Source organism: Drosophila sechellia, chromosome X (genome assembly GCF_004382195.2).
Source record: "Drosophila sechellia strain sech25 chromosome X, ASM438219v1, whole genome shotgun sequence".
NCBI classification, from domain to species: Eukaryota; Metazoa; Arthropoda; class Insecta; order Diptera; family Drosophilidae; genus Drosophila; species Drosophila sechellia.
Genome location: NC_045954.1, coordinates 8,225,795 through 8,240,961, shown reverse-complemented (window position 1 = coordinate 8,240,961; position 15,167 = coordinate 8,225,795). Strand labels below are relative to the sequence as shown.

The following is a 15,167-nucleotide window of genomic DNA, read 5'->3' as shown; positions in this document are numbered from 1 at the left end:
CTGCAAACCAGGCACTTCGCCGACAGATGGGTGTACACAATAGTTGGGTCCACGACTGTGTGCGGTTCGATTGAGTGAAGCTAATAAAATAACCGGTTCGTGGCAGCCAAACAAACAAGAACAGAAGATATTTCTCATGCACAAATTCACTTTTGGCAAATGTTGCTTCGGATTCTCTTGGCCAGCGGAATTCTCTTTGTTTTGTTTGGACTGATGCCACTGCTCTATGCTTTACCTCTTCCCCTTTTTATTTCAGCAAAGACGCGACGAGCTAAAATGTTCGAAGGCAACTAAAAGCAGCAAACGGAAATACTTTGCCGCCGACCGGCAACCAATCGCATCAGAAAAAAAAACCAAAAGCAGAGAAGACAACTTTCGAGATGTTCCCGATTTCAGAAACTCAGTGAGCTATTTTAAAGATGGTTCACTTAATGTATGTATTTCTATACCATCAAACATTTCATTTCGCACATTTGTGAAATTACGTTAACATAATATCACACAGCACAAGATTTTAAAACCACTTATAAAAACAACATTTAGATGTTATAAGATACCATGCAATATCAGATATAAAGCTATAAAGACCTTGATATTTTGGAATGCAAAGTGATGATTTTTCGAAAACAGGAACGTCGATTTTTATCACATGAAGAGTTTAAGTCATTAATTCGTGTTTGAGGGACACATGTCAAGAACCGCGAGCGAGCGAGATGGAGCTAATGGAGCACTTATCTGGGAGCCCGACGACTCCGGTTCAAGAGACCTATATTTTTGTATTTTCTTTATTTTGTTTTTGGTGATAAGATAGTCGCGGGAACAGGATAGTTGTATAAGCGGTATATCGATAAGACGACCGACAATATATTGGCCGAATCATTTAATCAATTAATTGCTGACAAAAACGAGCCAAAGTTCGAAGGTCAGCGCAGACGACATTGCAAAAATGTCCGTGACATTGACCTCGGCACCTGGAAAATGAAATACCACCCAAAAAAAAGAACACCATTTCTATGTCACCATTTGACCCAGTTAATCGAAAATCGTCAAATTAACGAAAAGGAATCAAAGAAATATTATTTCGTTGGGCCGTGTGTGGGAAAGAGAGGTGGCTCAAACAAAGCGAGACAGAGACGGGGCGAACACGCGTTCAACAAACTTGATTAACGGTTTATCGATTTGCCATCGCACTCGCACAAGCACGTGCTTTGTTTGTCGCTCCTATTGATTTTTACGGCATTGCATGGAAATGAAATAACTGCACATTTCTACTTCTTCCTTTTGTGCACTCCTTCCAATTTCATAACGTTGCTTGTTTGCATGTGTGTATCGCATGTACAAATGTCCATCGTTGTGTGTGGTTAAGTCCACGTGTGTTGTTTTTGTTAATGACTGTGATTTTCATATGTAAAACTCATTGTTATTATTTTTCGATGAAAGAAGGAGGAAAACGAAACACATGAACATGGCGTAAAGTTGATGGAACACCGAGAGGAAATAGAAATTATAGTCGTTGCGTTTTGCACACTCGCAAGATAACCAACTAACGACATTTACTAAGAATAAACAATAACATAACCTTACACGAGAACACAAAAAAAACAGGAAAACAAAAGGCACACACACATAGTCACACACTCACATCTCTTCCAGACAACTTTTGTCGCGGTAACAGCGCGAACTGGAAGTTTGCTCCTGGCTTCATTGACTCGCAATTTCGAACTGAGTCTGATGAGCCGCCGCTGGCAAGAACAACAATGCGCCGTGTGGAAAGCGGCATTTTCCACCCCCTAAAAAGCGGGCCAGCAACAACAAAAACGACAGTAACAAGAAGAACTTGAAGGTAACCGAAACTTTTGGGGATGACACGGAACAGATGATGCCGCTATCGATAGACGGCGATAACAGGAGTTTTCTAACCGCTAATTCGGCAATATATTTCAAATGTTTAGTACCCATGTGCATTTCAATTGGAAAATATTATATTAATATAAATAGCCCTTCAATAATAAGATAAGTTACATTTATTTTGTTGATAAAATCACGAACCAACTCAATTTTTTAATAGTCATGGCTTGCACATCACTATTGCCTAATTTCCTGTCTGCATCCTTCCAGGTAATGGAAGTTCGTTCAGGCACATTCCGATTGCATTCTAGTTCGCGGCTTCTCTGGAAGGCTAGATCGTGCCATTCGCTTCAATTCTTCGTGTAACGGTGCTAGGTGCGGATGCCAGTGTTATTTTTAATTGTTAATTTAATTGTTAACTATTTATAAAAATAGAATTTGTAGAACAGAAGAACATCAGAACACCGGTAATATGTCGATTCGATTTGAAATTTATTAGTTAAAACATTTATAGTAACGGCAGCTTCATCACATAACATTTTGCTTCGTTTGTCATTCTACTCCGCCATCTTGAATTAGCAGGTGCCTATTGTCTTCTCGCTCTAACACTAGGCTAGTAAGGTGTTGATTAATACTTGGTTATTAATATATGTGTATTGCAGCAAATTTGCTTTTTTGCTATTAATGTTAATGGTATAACTATACAATAGTCAACTTAAAATAAGTAATAAGGTAATGCGCACTTCTTAGTGAAACGACAGCAGATAGCAGGTGAAAAGTGATTGTGAAGGTCAAATAGATCGGGGTCAGGGCCCTCTTCTAACTGTTAATTGTGCAATACTTGTATTTCAATGGAAAAACATGACAAACAAAAAAATGAATTGAATAAAATGTAAGTTTTTCGATTCCAGAAGATTCGCCATGGACATGCAATTGCAGCGCCCCATTACGTCAGGCAGCCGGCAGGCCCCGGATCCGTATGACCAGTATCTGGAGAGCCGTGGACTCTATCGTAAGCACACGGCCCGGGACGCCTCCAGTTTGTTCCGTGTGATCGCCGAGCAGATGTACGACACCCAGATGCTGCACTACGAGATTCGGCTGGAGTGCGTCCGCTTCATGACCCTAAAACGACGCATCTTTGAGAAGGTAGGCCTTTTCCCGTGGTGAATCTATTAACAATCTACACATTTTGTAAAAAAAAGAAACTAATATTTTATTTATATCCCAGGAAATCCCTGGCGATTTCGATAGTTACATGCAGGACATGTCCAAGCCCAAGACCTATGGAACCATGACAGAACTACGCGCCATGTCCTGCCTATATCGGTAAATAATCTTTAGTTACTATGTATATTCCTATTAAATTCTATCAATATATATCAATATGATGATGATCTGTACGTCTTCCAGCCGCAATGTTATCCTGTATGAGCCCTTCAACATGGGCACCAGCGTCATTTTTAATCGTCGCTATGCGGAAAATTTCCGTGTCTTCTTCAACAATGAGAATCACTTCGATTCGGTTTATGACGTTGAATATATAGAAAGGGCCGCCATTTGTCAATGTAGGTAGCCTTTTAATATATACATTTTTGCTTTTTATATATGTACGTTGTACGCATGCGTTGTTTTCAGCAATCGCCTTTAAGTTGCTGTACCAAAAGCTTTTCAAATTGCCTGACGTATCCTTTGCTGTGGAGATCATGTTGCATCCACACACCTTCAATTGGGATCGCTTCAATGTGGAGTTCGATGACAAGGGCTATATGGTTCGCATTCATTGCACAGATGGACGAGTTTTTAAGCTTGATCTGCCGATGGACACCAACTGCATACTGGAAAACTATAAGCTGTGCAATTTCCATAGCACCAATGGAAATCAGAGCATTAATGCTCGAAAGGGAGGACGGCTAGAGATTAAAAACCAGGAGGAGCGAAAGGCATCCGGCAGCAGTGGCCACGAACTAACCGATATGTTGCCCATGTGTCCAAACCGATTGGAGTCCTGTGTCCGTCAGCTGCTAGATGATGGTCAGTAAAGGGGGTTTCAAACATCAAACGCTTACATAATACTCTGTTTTTAGGTATCTCTCCGTTTCCCTACAAGGTGGCCAAGTCCATGGACCCCAATATGTATCGTAATATAGAATTTGATTGCTGGAACGATATGCGCAAGGAAGCCAAGCTTTACAATGTCTACGTAAATGACTATAACTTTAAGGTAAGCTTGGCAGAACTTTGGATAATCGTTAACACACACACACACACACACACACACACACACACACACGCACACCCACACATGTTTCATGTCAACCACACATCCAAATTAACACACTTTCATTTTCATCTCAACACTCGATACACCCTTTACTTTACTATATATGTATGTCTTGCCTTATCCTTCCTCGTCTCGTCGCCGTGTTATTTGTTTTCCAGGTGGGCGCCAAGTGCAAGGTGGAATTGCCGCACGAAACGGAGATGTACACGTGCCACGTTCAAAACATCTCCAAAGACAAGAAATACGGCCTCATCTTTGTTGAGACGATTGGCAAAAAGATAGTGGTACCTCTTCTTTTTATCTGATTTTCCAGACCCTTGCAGAGAAATGCAAAGATTTCGATTAGAAACGATTATCATATCCAACAATTCGTTGAATTTGTTAAAGTTTAGTTAAAAGTATATTAATTTTGGGCCAAGGAACTACTGGTATATAAATCTATAAAATGATTGATCTGCAAGGGCTCACAATTTTCGGTATCCGAAGCTAATTATAACTCTTTCACTTTAATAGAGACCTTACTAATATATAAACATATCTGTTGGCTTAGGTCCCGTATGAATCGCTCCATCCCATGCCGCCAGAAGAGTACCGCCCATGGTCGTTACCATACCGCTATCATCGCCAGATGCCTCGCATGCCGTTGCCCAAGTTTGCCGGTAAGGCCAACAAGTCTGCCAAATGGAAGAAGAGCAAGCTGTTCGAAATTGAGTATTTTGAGTCCAGCAAGTGTGATTTGATTGCGATGCAAGGCTACATGCCCGCAGAGAATTGCTATCATCAGGATGTGCACATTCAGGACGATGAGCAGCGGGAACATAGAGATCCTGAACAGAATGACCAGAACCCGGCTACGGAGCAGCGGGATCGTGAAGAGCCGCATGCACAGCAGCAACACCAGCGCACGAAGGCATCAAGGGTTCAGCCGCAGAACTCGAGTTCCAGCCAAAACCAGGAATGTTCGGGTTCGGCTGCCCCGCCACCACCCACTCAGTATATGAATTACGTGCCCATGATACCGAGTCGTCCTGGGCATTTACCGCCACCTTGGCCTGCATCTCCGATAGCTCTTGCCGAGGAGTTTCAGTTCCCCATTTCTGGAACACCGCATCCACCGCCAACAGAAGGTTGTGTTTATATGCCATTCGGTGGTTATGCTCCACCACCATCGGGAGCTGTTGCTTTACCGGGACCGCATCCATTTATGCCGCTTCCTTCTCCACCGCTAAGTGTTCCCGGAGTTAACGAGCCACGTCGTTCTCTACACCTAAACGGTGACGATTTGCCAGTGGATATAATAACTTTGAGACACTTCTACAACATGGGCGTTGATTTGCATTGGCGCATGACGCATCACACGCCGCCTGATGAAATGGCGGTGTTTGGATACCATCAGCAGAACAACACTGACCAACAGGCAGGAAAGACTGTAGTCACTGGCGCCACAGATGACCATTTGACTGCCGCCGAGTCAACACCACCACCTTCGCCAGAGGTGGCAAATGCCACGGAGCAGTCACCGCTTGAAAAAAATGCCTATGCCAAGCGCAATTTGAATCCGGTTAAGGTGCGCGGCAAGCGTCCGGAGCAGCTGCAAGATATTAAGGATTCGCTGGGGCCAGCGGCCTTTTTGCCCACTCCCACGCCCTCGCCTAGCTCGAATGGCAGTCAGTTTAGTTTCTACACTACTCCATCGCCGCATCATCATCTGATAACGCCGCCGAGGCTGCTCCAACCGCCGCCACCGCAGCCGATATTCTTCCACAAGGCGGGACCGCCACAGTTAGCGGGAGCAGCTCAAGGGCAGGTAGGAGTGATGCATAACCACTAACCAATTCAAAATGTTCTATAGGCAATGGCGATATCGCCACTCGACCATTTTCAGAATCCCTACGCCTGGGGCATGCCAGCTCCGGTTGTGTCCCCCTATGAGGTGATCAACAACTATAACATGGACCCGTTGGCTCAGCCACAACAACAGCAGGCAGCCACCTTGCAACCAGTTCCCTCATCTGCCCAATTTCAGCCGGCAGCTGTCTATACTGCACCCCGTCATCACTAAACAAAGAAAAAGGGAGCTGGGGAAAAAACAGAACACTTTAAAGAGAGAGGCCATACGGATCGAAGGCATTACATTCCATTGCAATTAACGGCTTTTAAAATTTAATCTCACTTTTAAATTTGTAGCTAAGTTTTTATAGGCCACCTGGTCGTTGGCGCTCTAGCATTAACCATTCAGCTTCTGTACAACAATCGATTGCATAACTTAACGCAAATGTCAACCCAACTTCATTTTAAACATGTAATTTAACGTAATTTTATGCTAATTTTTTTAAAGTAAGCCGTCACGAAATCAAACCACCACCTATTTATATGATTTATTTAAAACCCTTCCAACCAAAAATATCTACATACTCTTATATATATATGTATATATATTATATATATATATATATATTTATGTGCTCGCTGTTCGGCTAGAGACTCACCTATGTAAATTGTACCATCAAATTAACCATAAATAAAACAAGATTCAACTGCAGCGCAAGAGACAAAATGTACAAAAGACTTTTGCAGGTGCTGCAATTACGTGGTATTCTCGTGTTTCGGCGCGATTTCAGATAGCAAACAAAAGCTGTGGATTGGATTGGATTGGATTGGCTTGGATTGCTTTGATTCACCTCGTCACATCACATCCACGCTGATCTTCCAAGCGATTAAGAACTCTTATGTAATCCTTTAGTTTCATTGTAAAAGTTTGTCTTTATTGTATGTACCGTCTTTTGTGTCGCAATTTGTTTGTCTATGTGTATAGTTTCAGAAAAAGCTGTTATATTTGATAAGCAGATAGTTTATTTTAATGCATTTATTTTAATACATCCAATTAGTGCATACTAACTAAGAAAAGAAAAACAACAAAAAGTATTTACAACTAAGAACATTAGATTAGGCATTGGAAAACTCATAAGGTTTATTAGTTCCATCAATTACGATTACTTTAGTACGTATGCTAAAACTAACCCATGTTAAAACCATCCAGAATGCTAAAGATGAGTTGCGTTAAGGAGTGCAACGCCTCCATGCTGGTTTCCGCTGTCCGTTTGGATGAGGGCTAGTTGGAATAAATTAGGAAAATAAGTATCTTAAACTAAAAATTACAAAATAGACTAAAGTAATAAAGAACTTGAAAGCTTATAATACGATGGTATCACAGAAATCGTTGTATGTACATAAGGTAGTTTAATATTTAAATTTAGCAACGTACCTGTACGATTTGTTTAATTTGAATCGGGCAATAAGCAATATATGTCTCTGTGACAATTTCGGTTATAAGGACTTTCTGTGGTACCCTGTACAAAATTTATTATATAATTCCTTGTTATTCTATAGTTAACATATCAGTCATTGTTAAAACAATACTAACTTGTCCACAACAGAAGGCGATTAATGCGAAACAAAAACCTATTACAAGGAAGCATAAGTGACTCATTTCGCCTCTGTTGTGTTTTTTTTATCACCGAAAAGTGTTCGCAAAAAAATATTTGAACTTGAAACCGATTTGTTCTGGCTCGCTTTAATAATTCTGTTTAGTTGGTTATTTTATTAATGCTCTCAATTTATTTCTGCTTACAGACTGAAATCTCTGTGCAAAGGTATCGCATTTTTATGCTGAATTTTCAAACTGCCAAATGGGCGGCACTGGGCGACCTACATTGCGATTCCACCTGTCATCAATTATCCGATCGCTTCTTTGCATTACCTATCATTACGGCCGATTTTGTTTGTTATTGAACAATTGCGTGGGATCCGTTGGCATATCGCACAACAATGGGAAGGACAACCAAACGATGTGTGTAATGACAGCCTGCGTATCGTATTTATTGTATTATTATATGCGACACTTGTTGCTGCGAATAAAGTTGCGGGTAAGTCAGTTCTCCCATCATTAAATCGATTCCCATCATATGCACTTTGTGTCCAATAACATCCGACAATGATATCAATGGTATATCAATGGTATCAATAAAGTATAAAATAAGTTCTATTACCTATTTGTTATATATATTGTATATGTTTTTATATGTATCTCTACTTTCCCAAGACTATCGATACCTCAAGATCTTTAGAGTATATCTATCTAATGAAGCTTTGATTTAAATATAACTTGCATCCACATTTCACCCTTCATCGAAAACAACAGTCAGCTTTGGGTATAATTGTTTTGTTTTTTTTTCAAATTTTTTATTTGTTTGCAAAGAAACATGAGTGCCACGCCCCTCCTTGGCCATTGAATGGGTGGGTGGGTGGTATTGGGGTGTGCATGAGTGGGCGTGGGCGTAGGCATGGGCGTTGGTCGATCAGGCTGTGTTTTATTTATTAAAACATAGTAACTAATCAGCCGGATAAGCGGATGACTAAACAAGCCGCTTCAGTTGATTCCGGAGCCGCAGCAGTCATCCAGTCCGTAACTCCTTCGCATCTTCTACCTAATAGGCGGGAGCAGCATAGCCGCCATGTCCGGCTGGACCGGCGCTATAGTGCTGATGGCTGGGAGCGGGACCATAGGGACCCTCACGCTCGCCGGCAATGTTGGCGAGAGCGGACAGACCCTGGTTGCCGCTCTGGAGCAGCTGATAGCCAGCGCTGGCGGCAGCGGAATCAGCTCCCGAAGCGTAGGCGGGCAGGCCACGGCCACCGTCATGGGGTCCAGGACCATGGGGTCCAGCACCGTGTCCACCGTGTCCGTGTCCGCTGTGTCCGTGTCCATGGCCACCGTGTCCATGGCCGTGACCGTGGGACTGCGAGCCCTGTCCGTAGCCCTGCTTGTTCTCGTTGACGAAGTACTTCTCTGCTGGGGGCTTGACCACATTGACGAACACGGGCTCAACCTTGACGCGACGTGGGTGGTGCTTGACGTAGACCTTGCGGAGAACGATTGCTGGGGGCTTGTGGAGCACCACGGGAGCGGGCTTCACCACCAATGGAGGATGGTTCACCAGCACCTTGGTGGGCGGACGCTTGACAATGATGGGAGCAGGACGATGGATGAGGATCTCGCCCTTGTTCTGCGGGTAGGTGATCGATGAGGTCAGGGTGTTACCCTTGGTGTTCACCGGCTTGTACGGGATGTTCTGGTCGGAGCCGTAGCTGCTCTGGCCAGCCTGTGCCACACCGGCGGCATCGGCTCCGGATTCGAGAGCACCAGCACCGGCGTTAGCACCACCGTACTCGCCACCAGCTCCACCGGCACCGCCGGCAGCAGCCGCGGCCGCTGAAGCGGCATCAGCACCGCCATCGGAGGCGCCGCTTCCGGACTCGGGTCCGTAGCCCTGGGAACTGCCGTAGTTGGCGCTCGCACAGGCCTAAAAGTAAATAAGGGGGGGAAAATGGATTAGAATTGGATCGACATATACAATTTTTTAAGATCCATAATGATCTTTTGTCTAAGATCGATAGATAGCTTGATTCCGTTCCAAGTAATTTAAAGGAAAGTCTAGTTGCTTTTCATGTACGATTTACATGGCACAAACGAAAGCAGCCAGAATAGAAAGGCTTGGCTTTCTTGGGATTAATCCTAAGATTTCGAGCTTGAACACTTACGATCAGGCAGGCGGCCAGCGCCCAAATGTAGGTCGATCTCGTCATCTTGTCTCCCAGTTGCAGTTCCAGTTGCTCTTCGGCTTCTGGTGTGCTCCCGCTTGGACTGTCTGCTGTCTTCTGCTGCCCTCCATTGGTGGCCGACTACTTTAAATATGCTCCGGACGCGTCTCCGGCTCCGGGTACGTGACATTTGGATTGATGCCAACTCCGGTGCCGGCTGTTCCGCTCCGGGCCCACGCGATGCGAGCGAAACATGGCCAAATGCTGATAGATCGCACGCATCGCTGCCAGCGTATATCACGGCGTCTCTTCCACTTACGTAGAAGCCACAACCCGAAAACCCCACTGCCCACTGCCCAGTGCCCATTGCCCGTTGTACAATAACAACGAACACATTGCCACCGAATCGGAATCAACAGCCGGGCTGTGAATCTCCGCCGCATATCGAGGTCCGAACGTCTGCTCAGATAGCGAAAATAGTTCCGCATTGGCAGACACAAAACTCCGGGAGTCGCAATAAGAGGCAATCCGAGGTGTAAGTGGATAGGGGGAAATGATTACTCAGTTGAAGTCCTTGAATTTCACACGGATTGCGCAGATTCGATTGTCTGAATTGGGAAATGGTAGAAGGAATCACGGAGAATCTCAATTGTATTGGATTTCTTGCTATAAATGTGATTAGATAGTTGGAGAGTGGCTATCTTAACATGACCATTTTTAATTTAGAAAATACATGTTACTGATTTAACCATCAGTTTAAAGTACCATATAAAAATGTATACTTAATAGTTGTCAGATAAAATAAAGATAAAGATAAATAAAGGGATTTCAAGAAGACATTTTGAATAATATGGATCTTTAGCTATTCCAACTAGGAATTTAAAGGCGTACAAACAAGTAAAAACATCTCCAATTCTTATGTTTTAAAACAATTATGAAACTTTCATATAAATTTGGTACTTTTAATGCATTAAAAGTGCTAACTATTGAAAGTGCTAACTATTAAACGTGCTATATTCTTTGTTTAAAAAAATAGAGGCTGAAAAATAATAGTTGTTCCATTAATTCAGAGTTATGCTATTTTAATATTCATTCCGGAATCAACAATATGTTGATAAAGATGACCTTTTGATCCCATTCTTCGCAATTAAACGATAACTGGAATAAGATAGCTACCATCACAAGAGTGTGAAATAATTTCATTCATGATAATGCTATCCAATATCTTTCGAATTGTATCTCATAAATTGCGTACCATGTTGTGCATACTTATAGAATAGTTAAAATATTTTAATGACCGTAGAGATATCAATTACAGACTTATATATACTTTCATGTTCATACTTCTTCCCCTTGATTATTTATTTTTGAAGAAAACTAAATATAATTATTTGTTTTTCTCATGCTTTCGTATATTTATATTTATGAATATGTGCTTGAGCAAGTGCTTCATTGCCACTTTGGTAGCCACTTCCGGTCGAAAATAATTGATGACAAAACGTTTACGTTTCAAGTATTTTTTCATTTATTTGTGCTCAGTAGTCGGCAAAGAAAAAAAAAAACAAAAATTTAAATTAAACCAGCTGTCGCAGCTGAGGAGCAACCTGTGCCCAGGATGACCAACTTAGTAGCTGGGCTGGCCATAGGGCGCGGGGCTGTTGTACAGTGGAGCCTCGTTGCCGTAGGCATTGCCATCGGCAGAGGAGGCGGCACCGGCGGCGGAGGAAGCAGCTCCGGCACTACCATAACCCTGGGGCTGGCTGTACTCCCGGGGCTGGCTGTAGACGGGGGCAACCACCGGGGCCAGTGGGGCCTCGATTTTCTTGCCGGGCTTGTAGACCTTCACGTAGACGGGGTTGAGGCTCAGCGGAGTGGGCACCTTGTTGATCACCTCCTGCTGGTAGATGACCGAGGGCTTGATCTTGTAGATCACCGGATTGCCGCGCACCACAGTCGGTGGGCCACTGTTCACATGGGCGGGTGGTGCGCCAGGCTGGTGGACAATGATTGGGGGCAGGGGCTGAGTGGCGATCACCTGGTGGTTGTTGTGGCCCGATGGCACCAGCAGGGAGCGGAACAGATGCTGGTCAACGAACTGCGGCGACACCACCTTGATCTTTCCCTGACGGATGTTGCTGGCCAGATTGGTCTCGGCCAGAGATTCGGCAATATCCTCGGAGTTCTTCAGCTTCTGGTAGTTGGGATCGGCGTTGAGGGCCTGGAGTTGCGCCTGGACGCGACCCAAACGACGGGCCTCCTCCGGCGTGGGCTGGATCTCGGCTTGCGAGGCGATCTGATTGGCAGCCTGCTGGTTGCCACCCGACGCCACATTCACGTACTCCTCGAGTCCGGCATTGGGACCGGACAGGTACTGTCCATGTCCGTGTCCGTGTCCGCCAGCGGGACCATAGTTAGCGCTCACCAGCTAAGGGGGAGGAGGTAAGAGAGAGAGAGATTTGCGAGATTAGAGGGATGCCCAATGAGATTGCCATGGATGAGCTGTGGCTACTAACCGGCGTGGCGGCGATGGCCAAAATGCCAAACCAGAGACCGAGTTGCATGTTGCCGTTTACGTGTGGATCGTCTACTGCTCGCTGTCTGGCGATGACTCCGGCTCTTTATAGCGCCTATAATCGCTGCCCGCCATGGCCGGCTACGTGATCCATCTCCATTTCCGATTTTGCGCCGCATCTTTGTCTCGCCATCGTGCCCAGATCTCTAGACAACCAACCTCCTAAGCACCATGGTGCACCAGTCTGCTTTCCGCCCGTCGCAATCTTCTATTTTTCGGCACTTGGTTCCCTTGGCTTGAATCATAGCTCTTCCAAAGATCGAATATGCCACGCAACGCTACGAGTCTCGTTTTGGTTGCCTTCTTGAGATGATTGCAGCTGTGCCATCTCTCTGCAATCCTTTGGGTTTGAAGTTAAGCTCCTTCATATGTTTTTACATTTAACTTAGGATTTATACTGAAATGTGTATATAACATGCTCTCCAGCAGTATTTTTTAATCGCAACAGATTCACCCAAAATTTAAAGATTTTATCTGTAAACTGATAATATCTTACGATCGAGATATATGAGCAGATAAATTTTGTAAAAATTTCCGAGAAAGATATACCATTTAAACCATATTAACATGGTATATAAGTACATTTATAAACGAATTCATTTCGATGACGTTTAAGTTTCAACTGTGTGTTTATTAGCCATATAATTAAAATTCAAAGGTATTTAAAACATTTAAGATATTCCTCTTTAAAGGCATCTTTATTTTAAAAAATAAATGGCAATTTTCTTATATATTATCATTTTCGGTGGATTGTTTCGTCTCAATGTGAAATACAGTATCTTATATTTAAAACATTTGCTATATCTAAAACTTATTTAAAGCTTATAAACATTGTTACTAAAAACCTAAGCCATGAAAAGTAAATTGTTAATTCAATTTAAACTTGTAGAGTATTGTTTTATGAGTCACTGAACATGTTTTCTTGATAAGCTCTTAGCTTATTTCAATCCAAACAATACCAATTATTTTATATATATATATATTTTTTTTTTATTAATTTTATTATTTTTTTTAATAATTTTCTTAATCTCAGTGTAGTTCATGTTGTGTGTGTTGTCGTGTGTGTATGTGTGGCGTGTGGTGTGTGGTGTGTGTGGCTCAGTCGCATTTATAGAACTCAATGGACTGGAGACCGCAAGTCTTTGGTTTGACGTGGACGTGGATTTAGCTTCTAGAGACCCCGCTTATAGAGAAGGTAGGTGAGATCTCGCGCGGGTCGACTGCCGTAGTCATTGAAGGGTGACTTGAAGTTGAGCTGACCGCCAAAGGAGTCCAACTCCTCCTCCTTATGCTGCCGATCCTCTCCAGCTGATTTCACCGGCGAGGGATTCGATTGCTCGGCGTGCAGCTGATCCTCGCTAGAGTTGATGATATAACTATGCGGCTTGTAATTCTGCTGCCCATAATTCTGAGGCTTTGCATACGTGTTTCTGTGTGGTGTGTGCTGTGGGTATTGTGGTTGTGGTTGTGGTGGTGGTGCATAGTGTTGTGCGTGCTGTTGGGCATAGTTATAGCGTTGCTGGGCAGGATGCGACTGTTGGGTCTGCTGATGGATGAGATACTGCTGTTTCATGGCCATGGCTCGATTGTCGAAGCCCTGACGATAAGCTGGACGCGATTGGTACGGCGCAGGTAGAGGAGATGGCGGATGAACTCCACTGCCAGGTCGTTCGGCCCCCGGTAAATACTCGTGATGCACCTCCTCGTGGACACCGTTCTGGGTCCGATTGATCAGGCGATTGTACTCTTCGTTGGTGCCGCCCACCTGCAAATGGATGGCATGTTTGAAGTCATCGCCCAGATGCTTCAGCCAAAAGCTCTCGTCCACTTCGCCGGTGGTATAGATCCTCGTGGTCTGGCCACTCCTGGGCTTGCCCATCACCGTGCCCGTGGCAGTGGCCATATCGATCACATCGTACTGCTCCCGATCGCCCTTATCGTATGGCTCAACGCGAGCAGCCAAGCCATTGGTGGTCTTTTCCAGCGGCGCACCCGGAGTTGTGCTCACATTGTACTCCTCATCGGGGCCGGGCGTGGATTCACTCAGATTCTGAACGAATAATGAAGAATATATGCACCATTTAGAATATGTATAAACTGAGTATATATGGTGAACCCACCTCTGCGTGAATAATTGCCTGTGTTGAGACCAACAAGAGTAGTATAGGCCAACTGCCGTCGGCTGCCATTTCGACTGAGGGCCCCGGCTCCCATGGAATCCACTTAAATACCCACAAAAGTAGCTCGATTCGGGTAAAAAATAAAATGTCGTGCCGGGACGTGATCTATAACCAGATATGCCATGGCATATTCACTAGATGTCTCATCCACGAATCTCCAGCGATCTTGATGCGTCAGAGAAAAAAAATAAAAACACCAAGCCAGGGTCATTCGAATTCTTTGGCACTAGTCAATGGGTTCGCTGGCAATAATTTAACGATACTTCAGGTGGTTTTAATGGGTGTATGTGCCATTAATTGGATGCTGTAAAACATTGTTGACATGCCGAATTACAAGGTCTTGGGATTACAACGCATTCGTTTCTGCAAAAATCAGACAATAAACTATGGTACTAAACACCCTACATATTCAGAATTATTCAATCAGAGGATAAGTGAGTTCTGTCTGAAATATATATATTTTTGAAATATATAAGCACGAGAGATTAATGCATTGCATTAAATAAAATAGCTTAAGCGAATACGATAAATTATTTATTATTACTTAGTACCTATGCATCTTGAGTATTCTTCTAGAAATGTTCTGCTCTTCTGGTCACGAAGTTTAGTGAGTTTTTTGTGGCTTTTGGTTGCGAGTATCTTATGGCTTTTCAATAGTATGCAATCGCAAGAATTTCGTCGC

At 43.6% G+C, this 15,167-nt stretch overlaps 4 protein-coding genes and 1 long non-coding RNA gene across 10 annotated transcripts; 1 reads left to right on the top strand and 4 right to left on the bottom strand.

The window, feature by feature from the left end:
• Nucleotides 1–1,673: 1,673 nt before the first annotated feature.
• Nucleotides 1,674–6,680, top strand: LOC6619822 (protein ovarian tumor locus). 6 transcript variants are annotated; one of them, XM_032726745.1, is made up of 9 exons: nt 1,674–1,843; nt 2,760–2,997; nt 3,080–3,177; nt 3,262–3,416; nt 3,487–3,882; nt 3,936–4,072; nt 4,291–4,416; nt 4,683–5,939; nt 6,018–6,680. In XM_032726745.1, exons 2-9 carry the CDS (start codon nt 2,770–2,772, stop codon nt 6,192–6,194), a joined length of 2,574 nt encoding a protein of 857 aa, XP_032582636.1. In that variant the 5' UTR covers nt 1,674–1,843; nt 2,760–2,769; the 3' UTR covers nt 6,195–6,680. The 6 variants fall into 6 exon arrangements, with proteins under 6 accessions (XP_032582636.1, XP_032582635.1, XP_032582637.1 ...); XM_032726744.1 differs by lacking the exon at nt 1,674–1,843 and adding an exon at nt 2,139–2,223; XM_032726746.1 differs by lacking the exon at nt 1,674–1,843 and adding an exon at nt 2,147–2,223 and having other exon boundaries at nt 2,763–2,997.
• A 303-nt stretch (nt 6,681–6,983) lies between these two features.
• Nucleotides 6,984–7,773, bottom strand: LOC116802348. The gene is made up of 3 exons (XR_004362705.1): nt 7,557–7,773; nt 7,398–7,482; nt 6,984–7,244 (listed from the first exon to the last, which is right to left on the bottom strand). It is a non-coding gene; the product is annotated as an uncharacterized LOC116802348 (long non-coding RNA).
• Nucleotides 7,774–8,481: 708 nt separating this feature from the next.
• Nucleotides 8,482–9,861, bottom strand: LOC6619819 (chorion protein S38). Its single transcript, XM_002043996.2, has 2 exons — nt 9,734–9,861; nt 8,482–9,495 (listed from the first exon to the last, which is right to left on the bottom strand). The coding sequence occupies exons 1-2, from the start codon at nt 9,776–9,778 to the stop codon at nt 8,620–8,622; spliced, it is 921 nt and encodes a 306-aa protein (XP_002044032.2). The 5' UTR covers nt 9,779–9,861; the 3' UTR covers nt 8,482–8,619.
• A 1,305-nt stretch (nt 9,862–11,166) lies between these two features.
• LOC6619818 (chorion protein S36) lies at nt 11,167–12,340 on the bottom strand. Its single transcript, XM_002043995.2, has 2 exons — nt 12,247–12,340; nt 11,167–12,158 (listed from the first exon to the last, which is right to left on the bottom strand). The coding sequence occupies exons 1-2, from the start codon at nt 12,292–12,294 to the stop codon at nt 11,358–11,360; spliced, it is 849 nt and encodes a 282-aa protein (XP_002044031.1). The 5' UTR covers nt 12,295–12,340; the 3' UTR covers nt 11,167–11,357.
• Nucleotides 12,341–13,289: 949 nt separating this feature from the next.
• Nucleotides 13,290–14,529, bottom strand: LOC6619817. The gene is made up of 2 exons (XM_002043994.2): nt 14,426–14,529; nt 13,290–14,355 (listed from the first exon to the last, which is right to left on the bottom strand). Exons 1-2 carry the CDS (start codon nt 14,492–14,494, stop codon nt 13,477–13,479), a joined length of 948 nt encoding a protein of 315 aa, XP_002044030.1. The 5' UTR covers nt 14,495–14,529; the 3' UTR covers nt 13,290–13,476.
• Nucleotides 14,530–15,167: the final 638 nt, after the last annotated feature.

Coding starts and splice junctions, on each gene's coding strand:
- LOC6619822 (XM_032726745.1), top strand. CDS start 2,770: ATGGACATGCAATTGCAGCGCCCCATTACGTCAGGCAGCCGGCAGGCC. Junction 3,883..3,935: donor CCGTCAGCTGCTAGATGATG/GTCAGTAAAGGG, acceptor CTCTGTTTTTAG/GTATCTCTCCGTTTCCCTAC. Junction 4,073..4,290: donor TAAATGACTATAACTTTAAG/GTAAGCTTGGCA, acceptor TTTGTTTTCCAG/GTGGGCGCCAAGTGCAAGGT.
- LOC6619819 (XM_002043996.2), bottom strand. CDS start 9,778: ATGACGAGATCGACCTACATTTGGGCGCTGGCCGCCTGCCTGATC. Junction 9,496..9,733: donor CGCTGGCCGCCTGCCTGATC/GTAAGTGTTCAA, acceptor ATTTACTTTTAG/GCCTGTGCGAGCGCCAACTA.
- LOC6619818 (XM_002043995.2), bottom strand. CDS start 12,294: ATGCAACTCGGTCTCTGGTTTGGCATTTTGGCCATCGCCGCCACGCCG. Junction 12,159..12,246: donor TGGCCATCGCCGCCACGCCG/GTTAGTAGCCAC, acceptor CCTCCCCCTTAG/CTGGTGAGCGCTAACTATGG.
- LOC6619817 (XM_002043994.2), bottom strand. CDS start 14,494: ATGGCAGCCGACGGCAGTTGGCCTATACTACTCTTGTTGGTCTCAACA. Junction 14,356..14,425: donor AGGCAATTATTCACGCAGAG/GTGGGTTCACCA, acceptor TTATTCGTTCAG/AATCTGAGTGAATCCACGCC.